This window comes from Cebus imitator, unplaced genomic scaffold (assembly GCF_001604975.1).
Source record: "Cebus imitator isolate Cc_AM_T3 unplaced genomic scaffold, Cebus_imitator-1.0 Scaffold681, whole genome shotgun sequence".
NCBI classification, from domain to species: Eukaryota; Metazoa; Chordata; class Mammalia; order Primates; family Cebidae; genus Cebus; species Cebus imitator.
The window spans coordinates 589,568-605,709 of record NW_016107996.1 but is presented as its reverse complement, the minus strand read 5'-3'; the positions used below and the strand labels follow the sequence as shown (position 1 = coordinate 605,709).

General features: G+C 39.0%; 1 protein-coding gene across 3 annotated transcripts; it reads left to right on the top strand.

Annotated features, from left to right (window-relative positions):
* Positions 1-2,027: 2,027 nt before the first annotated feature.
* On the top strand, positions 2,028-13,736 carry ZBED9 (zinc finger BED-type containing 9). 3 transcript variants are annotated; one of them, XM_037734869.1, is made up of 5 exons: positions 2,977-3,060; positions 4,024-4,087; positions 6,434-6,581; positions 8,990-10,485; positions 11,552-13,716. In XM_037734869.1, the coding sequence occupies exons 3-5, from the start codon at positions 6,467-6,469 to the stop codon at positions 13,466-13,468; spliced, it is 3,528 nt and encodes a 1,175-aa protein (XP_037590797.1). In that variant the 5' UTR covers positions 2,977-3,060; positions 4,024-4,087; positions 6,434-6,466; the 3' UTR covers positions 13,469-13,716. The 3 variants fall into 3 exon arrangements, with proteins under 3 accessions (XP_017373976.1, XP_037590797.1, XP_037590798.1); XM_017518487.2 differs by lacking the exon at positions 4,024-4,087 and having other exon boundaries at positions 2,028-3,060; positions 11,552-13,736; XM_037734870.1 differs by lacking the exons at positions 4,024-4,087; positions 6,434-6,581 and having other exon boundaries at positions 2,978-3,060.
* The last annotated feature ends 2,406 nt before the right edge of the window (positions 13,737-16,142 follow it).

Sequence of the window (16,142 nt, the reverse complement as noted above, 5' to 3'; positions counted from 1 at the left end):
AACCGTAAGAGCAGAATATGTATCTACAGTCGTGGTTAAATACCTCCTTGATAATAAACTTTCTAGTTGCTGCAATCCGGAAGGTTTAGATCAGGCTTCAGTGAGACTGTGCCGACAAGAAAGCTGACGTTTTGTTGCTGGAGGAGTAATGGGCAAAATAAAATTCAGGGAGATTTGTGCACTCTTTGCTGCGCTTTTGTTAGGAGCATAAATCGCTTCCTGTAGTCAACGGGGCAGATCCAGATTTTTGTGAGATCTGAAACTTCATAATTTAAAAAGTCCTCTTTAAGAATAGTGGTTATCAACATAAAATTATGGGCACTCTTAGGCCTGTATGATGTATCTGAGGATAAGCGGGAGTACGGAGAAGCAACTGTCTTAACTTTCACTATAATAGCACAGTTTTGCAAATTTTACAACATATGTTTCATACAGAGCAACCTCTTCCCAAGGCCTTGGAAAGCACAGTGCGAGGAAAGGATCTTGACACACTTTAGAGAGACTCATGATAAACACCCCTCTGGGGTACATATCTTTCAACAACATCTGTCAAAATAGATGCGATAGGCACACATCTCATGTTGGCTTGGTAGTTTCTGGGGGAGGATTTAGTTTAAATTGAAAACAAACAAAAAAATCCCAGTCACTTGCTGAATTGCAGTCTAATATGATCTAAGTTTTGCAAAGTATAATGAGTTATAATCGTGAGTCAGTTATATTTGCACATAATTATATTGTACTTAATTTTATATGTGCATTTAAAAATAGGTTGGAGGTACATACAACAAACTGTTGGCATGAATTTTTCTGAGGAATGGAACTGAGGATGAAGAAACTTTTCACTTTTTGCCATGTTGACTTTTAAAATATTTGACTTTTTTGTGTCTATCACTGTTGCAATAATTTTAAAAATGCAAATCTACCAAAAAAAAAAAAAAAAGAGTAATGCTCGTCAGTAGAGAACCGAGAAGTCTAGAAGTCATGTTTACTCCATGTTAACTGCCTAGTGTGCTCAGTATGGCAGACAGCACTGCCTGAGAAAAAGGTAGAAGGTAGAATCCCTGACTGCAAAGGATAGTTGGTGGGGGAAACACAAAAGGTAAGTGCAGCACGTTAATAGTGGCTGGGAAAATGATCCTTTCAAGGTTTGATGACACAGGCACACAGACAAAAATTTTCTACACAATTTCATTAGGTTTAGCGATTTACTCAAGACCATTCACAGAGCCTAACCATAAGAATTTTTTTTTTTTTTTTTAGAGATTTCCGAAAGAAATGTTCTGATTATTCAAAGCCTCTCAGAAATGCCAAAATGTGAGAAATCAACATGAGGACCAAAGCAGAAGGAAACCGAGAATGGAGAAGGGGAGCCAGGCAGCAACTCCGCAAACGTTCCTCGGGCGTCTCTGCGCTCCCAGGCGTAGGGATGGATCCGGTGACTGCTGGAAGGGAGGTTCTGGTTTCCCCACTGCAGTGACTCGCTGAGCTCTGATCAGCCGTCCAGGGTTTGTTCGTTGTCTGGGACCCGTTTCCCACAGTTGTTCAGTCACGGAGCACTGGGCCGGCACTGAACAACCCAAGCTCATTCTCCGGGGGTCTTGGTTTTCCAATACGTAAAAAGGAAGCAGTGGACTAATTCTTACATTTCTAAGTCTGATTTAGGGTGAAAGGGAAAGGAGAAAGCGGCCCGAAGTTAACCCGGGCGGGCGGGAAGGGGCCTGCAGGTCGGTGGCGCGGTGTTCCTGGGGGATGCTCTTCCCCGTTTTGTTTCCCGGCGCTGCGGGGCGCCCCGCGGGTCTGAGCGCCAGCGGTGGTTTATGGTGACGGGAACACAGTCCAGCAGCCTCCACCCAGCACCGCTGCGAGACTCTCCCCACTGGGATGTCAGGTAACTGGGTAGCTCCGGAGTTAATTCCCCGCGGTTTCCGGGGCACTTGCCTCCCCAAGTCCGCTGGTTCCGTAGGTGCGACCGCGACCAGCGAGAAGACCGCACCACCTGGAATCCTAGAGCGGACCGGAAGTGAGCGTGGCTCACCGGGCCCGGCCGGAACCTGCGGGCGCAGCTGCGGGTGTGTCTGCGGAACCGCCTGCTGAGCCGTACACTGTGTCTTTGGACCCACTAGTCCGGGTGCCAGCGGGTCTGAGCTCCTCAGAGGCGGGAGCTGCGGCCGAGGCACGGGTGCGTGTGCGCGGTGACCACCGGGCCTCCTCCTCGGGCAGCTTGTGAGCCCCTCTCCCTCACCGCCCTCGCCCAGGCTGCTCCGAGCTTCGTCTCCTTGCCTGGGCTCATAGATCGTACACCGAGGCTCCAGTTAGGGCCCGCGTATCCTTGATGACCGCAGTTTTCGGTCTCGCAGGTGTCTTGCCGCTCCATTTGTGACCCTGAGGCTTTACTGGGTCGTTCTGTGCTCACTACTTTCTGGTCTTTTCAGAATATGGCTTCACTTTCAATGGAATTGCCCGAGTATTTGTGTTGTCACGTAAACAAGTTCTTTTAAACTGCGTCGGCAGGTATTCTGTGTTGAGTGTTTTCTTGTATTAAAAACTTTCCTAAGAACAAAAAAGAAACTTAAGTAAAATCACCCATTTGCCTACACCCCAAGTGGAGAGAGCCATTCCCTGAGCTGCCCTAAGCCCGGGATGGAAGCAGTCTCCACGGCCTTCCCAGCCTTGGCTGGCCAGGCTCCAGAAGAACAAGGGGAGATTATCAGAGTAAAGGTTAAAGAAGAAGACCATACTTGGGATCAAGAATCAGGCCTGCCTAGGAATTTGTCTTATACTAGGGAACTGTCTCGTCAGCGCTTCAGGCAGTTCTGCTATCAGGAGACACCTGGGCCCAGGGAGGCTCTGAGTCAGCTGCGGGAACTGTGCCGTCAGTGGCTGAGCCCAGAGATACATAGCAAGGAGCAGATCCTGGAATTGTTGGTGCTGGAGCAGTTCCTGACCATTCTGCCCGAGGAGCTCCAGTCTTGGGTGCGGGAGCATAATCCTGAGAGTGGAGAAGAGGTGGTGACTTTGCTGGAAGATTTGGAGAGGGAGCTTGATGAACCTAGACAGCAGGTGAGAAATTGGAGGTGCCATCTTCTGGGGAGAATTTGGGTGCATGATCCAGAATGGAGTAAGTGGGAGTAATTTCACACTGCTGGTTGCAAACCCTGGTTTGGGGCATTATTTCTTATTTGATCACTGGTGTAGATGAATAGATTCATGCATATGACATAACAGTCTTTGTGTATGATTCAAATAAGTAAATGATTTAACCAAACAAAACAATGATCTATTTTTTTTACCAATAGAAAACGTATTTAGTGACTATGAGATTAAAGAAATATACAGATTTTTTTTTAATTGTCTTTTGTAGCTATCTAGACTCTAATTAGCTGTGTAACCTTGGGCATATTACACATTATCTGGGACATTAGTGTCTTCATCTGTACAATGAAAAGACTAATGGCATGATTTCCTTGGTTCTTTTCAGTATCTAGAGTTGTTGGTATGTAAAATGTTTTGAGCTCAAAATTATTTTTAGAAGAATTTTAAAAGCGTTTTGCCATTACACTGGAGTTATTTCTAAAGGAGTATATTTGCCTTCTTTGACAGTAATTTTAGAACATTATGGATATTGACAAGACTTTTTTTTAGTGATACTATTTATACATTTACCTGAACTCTTTCAGAATATGAACACTTTATGTATACAGTCTGATCTGTTACAAACACATGTTTCCGGAATGCAAAATCTTTCATTAAGAGGTCAGTGTGCTGGAAATGAATCGGGATAATGCCGAAATTGTGTAGGCTCATGCATGAGTTTTCCCAGCCAGTTGATGTTTGTGGCCACCAAGTGGGAGTAGCTGAATCTAAGTATCTGACTTAGCTGAGCACAGCAAGTCCTGAATACATACAATACTGTACATAATGCCCATTTGCCCCCACATCCTTCCTCTGGCTGTCCTAGAAGTGCTTATTTACATGATTCCTTCCCACCTTCGTGCATTTTTTGCTAAACTTTTTTTGTTCCAGAAAAGGAGCAAGCAGAGGGTTTTGCAAGTGCCACTGAAGTGTGCTCGTGATACAGTTTCTGCTAGTGAGTATAAACAAAGAAAAAGCTCTAACAGTTGAAGACAAGCTTCAGACTATACAGTGTTTTTAAATAAAAGAACCTGAGATTGGTTGTGCAACCAGCATAAAGGAGTAAACATATACACAATTAGAGACAATGATGGGAAAAATAAAAGAAAATTACCAAGCTGGGAAAACTGCCAGTGTTATCAAATCTATTGGAACAAAGTACAGGGAAATGGAGGAAATGGAGCATCTGCTAAGTGTGTGGATTGAATACCAAACAAGGAAGCAATCCAGTGCAATCTTTCTCAAAGTTAAAGATAATGCCTTTGCAATGTATGAAGATGTTAAGAATAAAAGCTGAAAATCCCACAGAAGTGCCTTCATTTAGTGCAAATTGTGGCTGGTTTAGTGGCTTCAAGAACTGCTGTACTTTCCACAGTGTTAAACTGTCTGTGCAGATGAGGGTGTAAGTGCAGATGAAGAAGCTGCAAAGACATTCCCTCCAGCATTGAGAAATTAGATTGATGAAGAAGGCTTTCCCTTGGCTCAGATTTTCAGTTTTTATGAAACCAGTCACTGTTGGAAGCAGATGCCCTCAGGGGCATCTGTGGAGAATTTGGGTGTGTGGATCCAGAATGGAGTAAGTGGGACTGGAAGTACTGTAGAAACACACTGTGGCGTTTAAGGCTACAAAGGATCAACTGATGGTGATGCTGGGTGCAAATTCCAGTGGAGGTTTAAAGCTAAAGCTTGTGATTTATCATTTTGCCAATCTATAAGCTTTACAATGAGTTATAAAGACTAGCCATGGTGTCTACTATAGGTCTAGCGAGAGAGACCGGATGACATTTTTTTGTATATCAAAAAAAAATTGGAAAAGAAAAAAAATTGTCTTTTAAAATTCTTATACTTCTTCGTGACACACCAAGCCACCCTCCAGGAGTCACTGAGCTTACTTCAGATATCACAGTTCTCTTTTTACCTCCCAATACAACTTCTTTACTGCAGTCCCTTGATCAGGGTGTGATTGCAATCTTTAAAGCTTATTATTTAAGGCAAACATTCAAGATGTTGATTGCCTATACATGGGGGTGACAGTGCCGGAACAGTTTTTGAATTCGGTAAGCAATTTTACATTAAACTTATGATTGATATTATTGGAGAGTCCTGGAATGATTTCACAAAAGCCTGTTTGCATGCGGTGTGATATAAAATTTTCCCTGGTTTAATTCATGATTCCAAAGCCTTTGAGCCTTCAGAAGAGCTCCGCAAAATCAAACCAAGCTGTCTTGCTCTTGCAAAGGGGGTTGGATTCAGAAAAGACAAGACACTAGATTAAGAAATGCAAAGGAGATATAACTAAAAACAATATAGAAACATTGAATGGATCATGGATTTTTCAAAAACCATAAAATCTGTTTTGGGGATAACTGGAGAAATCTAACTACAATCATATGCTAGATGATTAGTGTGAGGAGAGGACAATTTCTTTCCACCCAACACGGTTATGCAACTTGGTTGACTTTTTTTTTCCCCATCCAGAACACATTGGGCTAATGTTTTCCACAAGTGATCTATAACAACTGTCAGATTATTTCCTGGGCAAACAGCTCATTAGTCTCTACTAGATAATTTGCATTCCCTCCTCCCTTACCCCAATATTTATTTTTATTTTTTATTATTTTTTGAGACAGAGTCTCTCTCTGTTGCCCAGGCTTGAGTTCAGTGGCATGTTCTCAGCTCACTGCAACCTCCATCTCCCAGGTTCAAGCGATTCTCCTGCCACAGCCTCCTAGTAGCTGAGATTACAGGCACCCACCATAATTCCCTGATAATTTTTGTATTTTTAGTAGATACAGGGTTTCACCATGTTTCACCATGTTGGCTGGTCTCGAACACCTGACTTCAAGTGGTCCACTGGTCTCGGCCTACCGAAGTGCTGGGATTACAGGTGTGGGCCACTGTGCCTGGCCCAATATTTACTTTTAATTAACCACATTGACACTTGTTTATAATTTTTTTCAGTCATCACAGTTTAGGAGACATTTCTTTAATGTGTTTTCATTGTTATTACCAGAAACAGAAACCAGAGGGTATGTTTTAACTCCTGTCCTATAGCGATAATAGAGACGTCAGTTTCTGTTGTATGGCTATGGCTTTTTTTTTTCCTCCCTCACCCCCTGCCAAGCTACGGTTTTATTAGAACCAGCATTTTTCATTTCTTATGTTATCTTGTACTTAAGAATTCAGTAAAGACTGATTTTTTTTTTCTTCTTACATTCTATTTTAGGGGAAGAATGCAAGTTTAGCTATGACAAACTAGAATTATTTATACTGTTTACCAAATGTACCTATTTGTCCCCAGGTCTCACAGGGCACATATGGGCAGGAAGTTCCTATGGAAGAAATGACTGCTGTGGATTCTGCAAAGGCGTCTTTAGGCACCCAGCTTCAGTCTATGGAAGACAGAATGGAATGTGAATCTCCAGAGCCATACCCACTTCAAGATAATGGTTAGAATAATTTAGTTCTAAGAAAGAGGGTGAGACTTCAGAGAAGGAAGGATCTAATACTGAAAGTTATCAAACCTCATTTCACTTCTACTGAATGTATTAATAGTTGAATGAAAAGTCAACCAGTATAATGTAATATTATTAAGGGAGTTGAAGTAAAACAGTCAGGTAATAATGTCAAAAATACTTGAACACCAGATTTGTCATGGTGTTATCTGATTTACCCATTAGGTACTTACTGACTTTGTAATGAAGTTAGATGATTTAAATTTAGTAGTTCATTACTGCTGCAGAACGAAACGGGTTCACTTGCCTGGCACAGGAAAGCCAAACATTCACATCAGCAGGAGAAAGGAGGGCATTTTTGCAGAGTGTCAAGCAAAGAGAATTGGGCCCCTCACAATTAAGACCCAGTGTTCCTGATGGTTTGCAACTAAGGGTTTTTTAAAAGCAGGGAGGGCCCAGGTGGGTGGAGCACTAGGTCAAGAGATGGAGACCATCCTAGCCAACATGGTGAAACCTCGTCTCTATTAAAAATACAAAAATTAGCTGGTATGGTGGCACATGCCTGTAGTCCCAGCTACTCAGGAGACTGAGATAGAATCACTTGAACCCGGGAGGCGAAGGTTACAGTGAGCCAAGATCGTGCCACTGCACTCCAGCCTGGCAACAGAGCAAGACTCTGTCTCAGAAACACACACACACATACACACACACACACACACACACACACACACACACACACACGGAGGCAGAGGTTACGAGCAAAGTCATAAATCAACTCGTGGACACTGTACATTTGTTTGACCTAAAAATGTAGGACAGACATTTCAAAGAAGGGACTTTACAGGTCATAGGTAGATTCAAAGACTTTCTAATTTGCAATTGGTTAAGGAGGCAAAGCTTTGTTTAAAAATTTGGGATTAGCGGAAAAGAAGGTTAGCTCTGGCTTGTGGGTGTAACTTCTTCCAGGCCCCCCAGGAAGAACTTTAGAACAAAGAACAGCTGTTGTAGTTCAGTCCTCAGTTCCCCCTTATCTGAGATCTTCAGACCAGTGGATCCATTTGGTGGAGGTATGGGTTTCTGAAAAACAGCTTAGGGATATATGTTAAGATGTTACCTTTAGTTGATACAGGGAACATCTCATGACTATTTTGGCTCTTGTTTTAAGGTATTATCTTCTTGTTTATTAAGTTGCTCATTTACTTCTTAAAGATAGTTAGATGCCTGGATTCCCTTGAAGGAACTCAGGATTTCCTGTTATTACCATGCTTGGTGGTTGGGGGGTGGCTGACAGGCCCGTAAGAGAAGTCCCTGCTCTGTCTGACAATTTGGTATTCAAACTGATAGTATAAATGATGTCGACTTGAGTGCAAGTATTTTTCCAAGCAACTATAAAACTATCTAGAGATATTATGCTAATTCCAAATTATTATTTTTTATTTTTTCCAAAATAGTTTCTTTCCTTAACAGCCAAATTTGAAGTATTCTTAGTGTTTGTTATTATGAATGTTCTAGAAATTTTTAATAAGCTTTAAGTCAGAAATTTTTTTTACTACTGTAGACTTATCCACTATTCTTATTAAAATTAGTAATGAAGATATTTATATTGGGTTTGTAGTTAATAGCCCTGAAAGGGAGCTGATATGAATATATTAGGTTGGAACTTACTCCTCAAATGTTGATGTAATAGCTAACCTGACTGAATGAAAGAGAAAACATGTAGTGTGGAGATTTAAAAAAAACATCTATTATTGTCTTGCTGAGGTTCCTCCAAAAAAAAAAGCCTTTGCATAGTAAACAAACAAATAAATGTTAATTTGCATCCTGTTTTACATAAAGCATGCTTCAGTCCTGAAAACTGCTCTGGAAAGTCACATCCTGACTTTCTGCTCTTTATTGTGTGAAACTTTTTATTACTGGCTGGAGTCCTTCATTTACGCTGTTTGTTCCACCTAGGTTGGACTCTTTAATCAAAATGGTATCCCCTGGCCTGGTGCAGTGACTCACACCTGTAAGCCCAGCACTTTGGGAGGCCAAGGCGAGTGGGCAGATTGCTCGAGGTCAGGAGTTCAAGACCAGTCTGGCCAACATGGTGAAACCCCATCTGTACTAAAAATACAAACATTAGTCAAGTGTCGTGGTGCACACCTTTAGTCCCAGCTATTCGGGAGGCTGAGACAGGAGAATTGCTTGAACCTGGGAGGCAGAGGTTACAGTGAGTTGAGATTATGCCACTGCACCCTAGCCTGGGTGACAGAGTGAGACTCTGTCTCAAAAAAAATGTTATCCCCCTTCTGTGTGTCCATATCCCCTATTTATGCCTCAAGCACTACTGGCTCCTCTGGCAGTATATGTATTTTAAATATATTCCCAAATATTCTAATTGATTTTTTCCTTTGTTTCAGGGTCATTTTTGTGGCTTTCCATGATGTCTCAAAGCATGGGTGATGATAACCTCAGTAGCTTAGATACTAATGAAGCAGAAATTGAACTAGAAAACATGAGAGAAAAGTTCTTCAGAAGCTTAGCAGTGTTACTGGAAAACAAAAGTAATAATACTAAGATATTTTCTAAAGCAAAATACTGTCAGCTGATAAAGGAAGTGAAAGAAGCTAAAGCTAAGGCAAAAAAGGAATCGGTTGACTACCGTCGCTTGGCTAGATTTGATGTTATCCTTGTACAAGGAAATGAGAAGCTAATTGAGGCTATAAATGGGGAAACAGATAAAATACGGTATTACTTACACAGTGAGGACTTATTTGACATTCTGCATGATACCCATCTCAGCATTGGACATGGTGGACGTACTCGCATGGAGAAAGAGTTACAAGCGAAATACAAGAATATCACAAAAGAAGTTATAATGTTATACCTGACTCTCTGTAAACCATGCCAACAGAAAAATTCAAAACTCAAGAAAGTTCTAGCATCAAAACCAATTAAGGAAGTTAGTTCAAGATGCCAAGTAGATCTTATAGACATGCAGTTGAATCCTGATGGGGAATATAAATTTATTATGCATTATCAAGATCTTCGTACAAAGTTGAGTTTTTTGCGGTCACTAAAGTCTAAAAGACCAATGGAAGTTGCACATGCTCTTTTAGATATATTTACAATTATTGGTGCACCCAGTGTCCTACAATCTGACAATGGGAGGGAATTTTCAAGCCAGGTTGTCAGTGAACTCAGTAATATTTGGCCAGAATTGAAAATTGTCCATGGGAAGTCTCAGACCTGCCAAAGTCAGAGCTCTGCAGAACAAACTAATGAGGCTATCCGAAAGAGGATTTTCTCCTGGATGCAAACTAAAAACTCATCACATTGGGCTGAATTTTTGTGGTTCATTCAGATGACCCAAAATCAACCCTATCACAGAAGCATGCAACAGACTCCATGTGAAAGTGCATTTAGCTCTGAAGCTAAACTGGGCTTGTCCCATTCTCAGTTAACTAAAGAACTTGTTGCCAGCCTGCATACAGAAAATGAATTAGATCAGGCTGACAAAGAGTTAGAAAATACTTTAAGAGCCCAGTATGAAGAAAACATTGAGACTGGAACAGACAGTAGTGATATTGAAGAGAATCTTCCTGTCACCCCTAAGGTGGCTGAAAAAAAACCTCCTGAGAGTAGACTAAGATTTTTATCCTGTGTAGTTTGTGAAAAAGAATGCACAGGTGCTAATAGTTGTATATCATGTGATGGAAATATCCATGCAATTTGTGGAGTGCCCTCTCAACATGGGACTGAGGGCTGTGGTCAGCAAATAATTTGTAGCCTTTGCTATGAAACCAGCACAATGAAAAGGAAACACGATGAGATTCAAAGAAGTTTGCCTGTTCAACCTTCCAAAATGCTAAAGCCATCAGGGACACCATTTTCACCAGACAAAGTAGGAGATTGGGTAAGATTGAATATCTGGCATAGATGAAAGCAGGGAAGAGTCCCATTACACTTTACTGTGAATAAGCATTGTTTGACAAGGTATACGAAGGCACATTTTCATTACCTTGCATATATTTCCCCTAAAGAAGGCCTGATTACTTTTACTGCTTCCTCTCCTCTTTTTTTCCAGTTTGGAAGTTGTAAAGTTGTAACCGTGAATGCTGCCTTTTATATTATTCTGGGGGTAATGAACAGTATTTCTTTTACTCCCTTCTGATGTCAGGCATTTCTTGGGGGGATGAGAAAGCTAAGATTGAGGGAGTAAATGGCATGTATGATGGTATGTTTCTATAGAAGAATGAATTTGGTAACAGATGAATTTATTGTTTTTCTGTTTCAATCATGTGAGTTTGGGTGGAGGGCAAGCTAAGAAAGGACATTTCAAATCAAGTGAAGAAGCATTTGTGGGGGTAGGGAATCATAAATTTGCTTGGAGTATAGGGGTTTGTGTTGGGAAATACTTCAGTTTCAGAATTTAAATGGAGAACATGAAATAGAACCAAAAAGATTTAAAATCAGTAGGCTTTATGAGGTAGGGTTAATGTTTTGAAATATGGAGGTTACACATGACTTAGACTAGTGGTACTCAACCTGTGATTGGCAGACCAGTGCTGGTATAAAAACTCCAGTCCATATTAAGTACAAAAATTGAGCCTAAGTATTTAGAAACATTTATAACAATTGACATTACTGCAATATCCAAGCACATGATTAATGAACTCATCTTACTGAATATAGACCAATTTAGCTGCTGTTAAACTCTCAAGGTGAGTCACATGTGGTGGGGGTTACACACAATAGGTCCCCATTATAACATGTGATACTTTATGCTTAGTTTATCAGCCATAACCCAAAGATATATAAAAATCTGAGAAAATATAGGCATTTCTTTTTTTTTATAAATTAATTTTTAAATAATTTTTTATTTTAATCAAGTCTAGTTTTAAATTTGTGGTTTAACATTATTAGCTAAAGCAGAAAAGTAAAATTTGTATTATTTATTTACTTTTAATCCTGATTTTCAGATGGCGAAACAAGCTTCACTGGACTTTTTTGTCAAGAAAAGACATGCCTTTTCTGAACACAGTGGTAGTAATAAAAGAAATGGTAACAATAGGAGTCATCCTGAAGAAGGGAAAACCAAAAGAGTTCATGCTAGTTTCACTCGGAAATATGATCCTTCATATATTGAGTTTGGTTTTGTAGCTGTAATTGACGGTGAAGTACTAAAACCACAGTGCATTATTTGTGGAGATGTACTGGCTAACGAAGCAATGAAACCATCAAAGCTTAAGCGACATTTATATTCAAAACATAAAGAAATAAGTTCACAACCAAAAGAATTCTTTGAAAGAAAGAGTAGTGAATTGAAAAGTCAACCGAAGCAGGTATTCAACGTTTCTCATATAAACATTAGTGCTTTGCGGGCTTCATATAAAGTAGCACTTCCGGTTGCTAAGTCTAAAACACCATACACCATTGCTGAGACACTAGTGAAAGACTGCATCAAAGAAGTGTGCTTGGAAATGTTGGGTGAATCTGCAGCAAAGAAGGTAGCTCAGGTACCACTTTCCAATGACACCATAGCTCGACGTATTCAGGAACTGGCTAATGATATGGAAGATCAACTCATTGAACAAATAAAACTAGCAAAGTATTTTTCATTGCAGCTTGATGAATGCAGAGATATTGCTAACATGATAATTCTTTTAGTCTATGTGAGGTTTGAACATGATGATGATATAAAGGAAGAGTTCTTCTTTTCAGCCTCTTTGCCTACAAACACAACTAGCTCAGAACTATATGAAGCTGTAAAGAATTATATTGTTAACAAATGTGGTTTGGAATTTAAATTTTGTGTAGGAGTATGTTCTGATGGTGCAGCTTCAATGACAGGAAGACATTCTGAAGTGGTAACCCAGATTAAGGAACTTGCACCAGAATGTAAAACAACACATTGCTTCATTCATCGAGAAAGTCTTGCTATGAAAAAAATATCAGCTGAACTAAATAGTGTGCTTAATGACATAGTAAAAATTGTGAATTATATAAAATCTAATGCATTGAATTCGAGATTATTCTCTTTATTATGTGATAATATGGAAGCTGATCATAAGCAGCTGTTATTGCATGCCGAGATACGGTGGTTATCACGGGGAAAAGTTCTGTCAAGAATGTTTGAAATACGAAATGAACTCTTAGTGTTTCTGCAAGGCAAGAAACCTGTTTGGTCCCAACTTTTTAAAGATGTGAATTGGACAGCCAGACTTGCTTATTTGTCTGATATTTTCAGTATTTTTAATGATCTTAATGCTTCTATGCAAGGGAAGAATGCAACTTATTTTTCAATGGCAGATAAAGTTGAAGGACAAAAACAAAAGTTAGAAGCTTGGAAAAACAGAATTTCTACGGATTGTTATGACATGTTCCATAATTTAACAACAATTATCAATGAAGTAGGTAATGATCTTGATATTGCACATCTACGAAAAGTTATCAGTGAACATCTTACAAATTTGTTAGAATGTTTTGAATTTTATTTTCCATCAAAAGAAGATCCACGCATAGGAAATTTGTGGATCCAAAATCCATTTCTTTCATCAAAAGGTAATTTAAATTTAACTGTAACTCTACAGGATAAGTTGTTGAAGCTGGCTACTGATGAAGGATTGAAAATCAGTTTTGAAAATACAGCATCACTTCCTTCATTTTGGATCAAAGTTAAAAATGAATATCCTGAGCTTGCTGAGATTGCTTTAAAATTGCTTCTTCTTTTCCCCTCAACATACCTCTGTGAGACCGGATTCTCTACTTTAAGTGTTATTAAAACAAAACATAGAAACAGTTTAAATATACATTATCCCCTGAGAGTAGCACTGTCATCAATCCAACCTAGATTAGACAAATTAACAAGTAAGAAGCAGGCTCACTTATCACATTGAAAATTTTAAATATTTATATGTAAGGTGTTTGTTCAATGTATGCATATAGGCATACAGTGTGAGGAATTTGCTATTTCACTTTAAACTTTGTTTAGTTACAATTTTGTAAGTATGAAAAGTTATGAGTGAAATAGCAGTTTTTTATATAAATTTCCTATATGTACATTTTCAATTAAGAATGTATACAGTTTTTTCCTGTTATATTTGTCATATTGATTAAAATATAATTTTAAATATGTTGATTCTAATATTAAAACATTTGGTCTTATAATTTGTGTCTTACTGTATTTCATTAGCATGTTAAGATTGTAGGACAACTTCAGGAATTTGTGTCTTACTGTATTTCATTAGCATGTTAAGATTGTAGGACAACTTCAGGATGGGGGATGTTTTCTTTGAAATAGACTAGGTCAGTGAAGGGAAGTGAATTCATGAGGTAGGCTTAGAATTCAAATGCAGAGGACAGGTCAGTAGGATATTAAGTTTGTTAAGCTGATCCAGAGTGGTTAGGTTGGAAACTGATAAGTTTGTTTTGTAGGTGCATGTTTAGACAAAGTATGAGTGGAATAGGAGTAAACACTTATTTTGTAATAGTATTATGGTCTTGAATTCATATTGATAAATTCTGATTTCATAAGGAGGGGGGATTGGACCATACTGACAAGTTCATGTTAGGAAGTTTCTAGATTTTACTAGAGTTGATTGCCTTTAAGCTGCTCTAGGACAAAGTCTGGAATTATTGGCACCTCAATTAGATTTAACAGCCTCTATTTTGTTTGGAGGCAATTCAAAAACGTGTCACAAATATCTGTTTTTGTGTCTGTGAATTCGTTTAGAATGATCAAAAGCAGACTATTCACATAAGACAGGTTCTTTAGCATAAAAACATGACAGAATCCTTGAAGAAAACATCTTTTCCTAGACAGGGTAACAACTTAGAGTAAGTGCTTCTTTTCAAATAAATATAACAGTCAAAGTTAAGGAAAGGAATAATATTTAGTGATTCAAAATGTTACTAAGAATTTAACCTTTTGGTAAAGAACATTTCTAGTATCCTCTAAACCTCTGAAAGTAGAGGAAAGGTTCATATTTAGTCCTGAAATCTTCGTTGGATTATGTTTTATTGTGTGTTTGTTTTAATAAAATCTTATAGCTTTTCAAAACCTTGTAATGGTGGATAGATTTAGAAGATAGTGGTTTGATTTCTTCCACCGACAAATTATATGCCCTCTTTCCTATCTGACCATATTTTGGAACTAAGAGATTTTAAAATGTTTTACCATTTATTGATTGAATAAAGTATTTTGTTTCCCACTTTTAATTTTTAAAGGCAGTGTGGTGATTTTATATTTATTTCTATAAAAACAGTGTAGTCTGGAAGAAATAAAGAGGGAATTAAAAGTACATTTTAAAAGAACTAAATTCCCTTACTTTCTAAGAAATATTAAATGAAGTATTGGATGTCTGAGATTGGTATGAAGCCTTGTCATATACTTGAAGTAGGTACCTGCCTGTTTTTATTTTTTCTGCAAATGATTCAGTGCCAGGAGGCTAAATTGCTTTACCTTTTTTTTAAGACATAGGAGTATATGTCTTTCCTTCCTTCCCTCCCTGTTTCATTGTCTCACTGTACATTCTTTTAGAGCACAGCTTTATTTTTTTTATTGAGATCATGAAATCTTACTGCTTATTCTTAACACGAATTTGATGATTAGTTATTCTGTAGATAACTTGATTTTTCTCTTCCTATTTTCTGCTTGTTTTGCAGCAAGTTCACATGTCTATACACATGTGGTATATGAATATACTGCAAAGGTATATTTACTTGTGTATACTTAGGACTACTGTATGCAGTACTGTTTATTTCCATCTATCATGTATATATGTGCTGGTTTAAAAAAGTTGTATTTATGCGTAACAGGAGGTTGTGCTGGTCTTTTCCTGTTACTCAAAGATCAGCAACTAGGGAGGAGTCAAAGATGGGTCAAGAAACGCTAAATACTTCACTTTCTTCTTTTTTTTTTTTTCCATTTTTATTTTATTGCATTTTAGGTTTTGGGGTACATGTGAAGAACATGCAAGATTGTTGCATAGGTACACACGTGACAGTGTGATTTGCTGCCTTCCTCCCCATCACCTAAATCTGGCATCTCTCCCCTTTCTAAAGAAATCTGGCAATGACTAGAATCAGAAGACGCCACCACTCACTGCCCCCATGCTCAGCACCCACACATAACTTGAAGGATGATTAAGAAGTAGAACTAGCTCTCAACATCGTGCTTTCTGCCAAGAGAATTACTGGTAGTGATTGATGATGCCTTCAGGAAGGAGAGACCTGTATTTTATTTCCAGATTGGGTGTTAATTTAGGCAGCACCCTTGTTCATCTGCTTTCTGCCTACTTGATCAGGAAAATAAAAGGGACAGTGGGGTTGGGAAGAGAGGTGATTAGATTTGCAGTAGTTCAGTCTGTATCCTCACAATTTGGGGTGGCAAAGATACGCAGGTTTCCTGTGGATCAGGTGACGCCAAGGAATGTAATTAAATCTGACCTCTCAGGTAGTGTCGCATTCAGGAAAACTGTCCTCCAGCCTGGAGAACTCTCCAACAAAGCCTGTGGACATTTAAAGCTATTGACAACTGAAGGAGGTGAAATAAGCTAGGTGATCTATCCT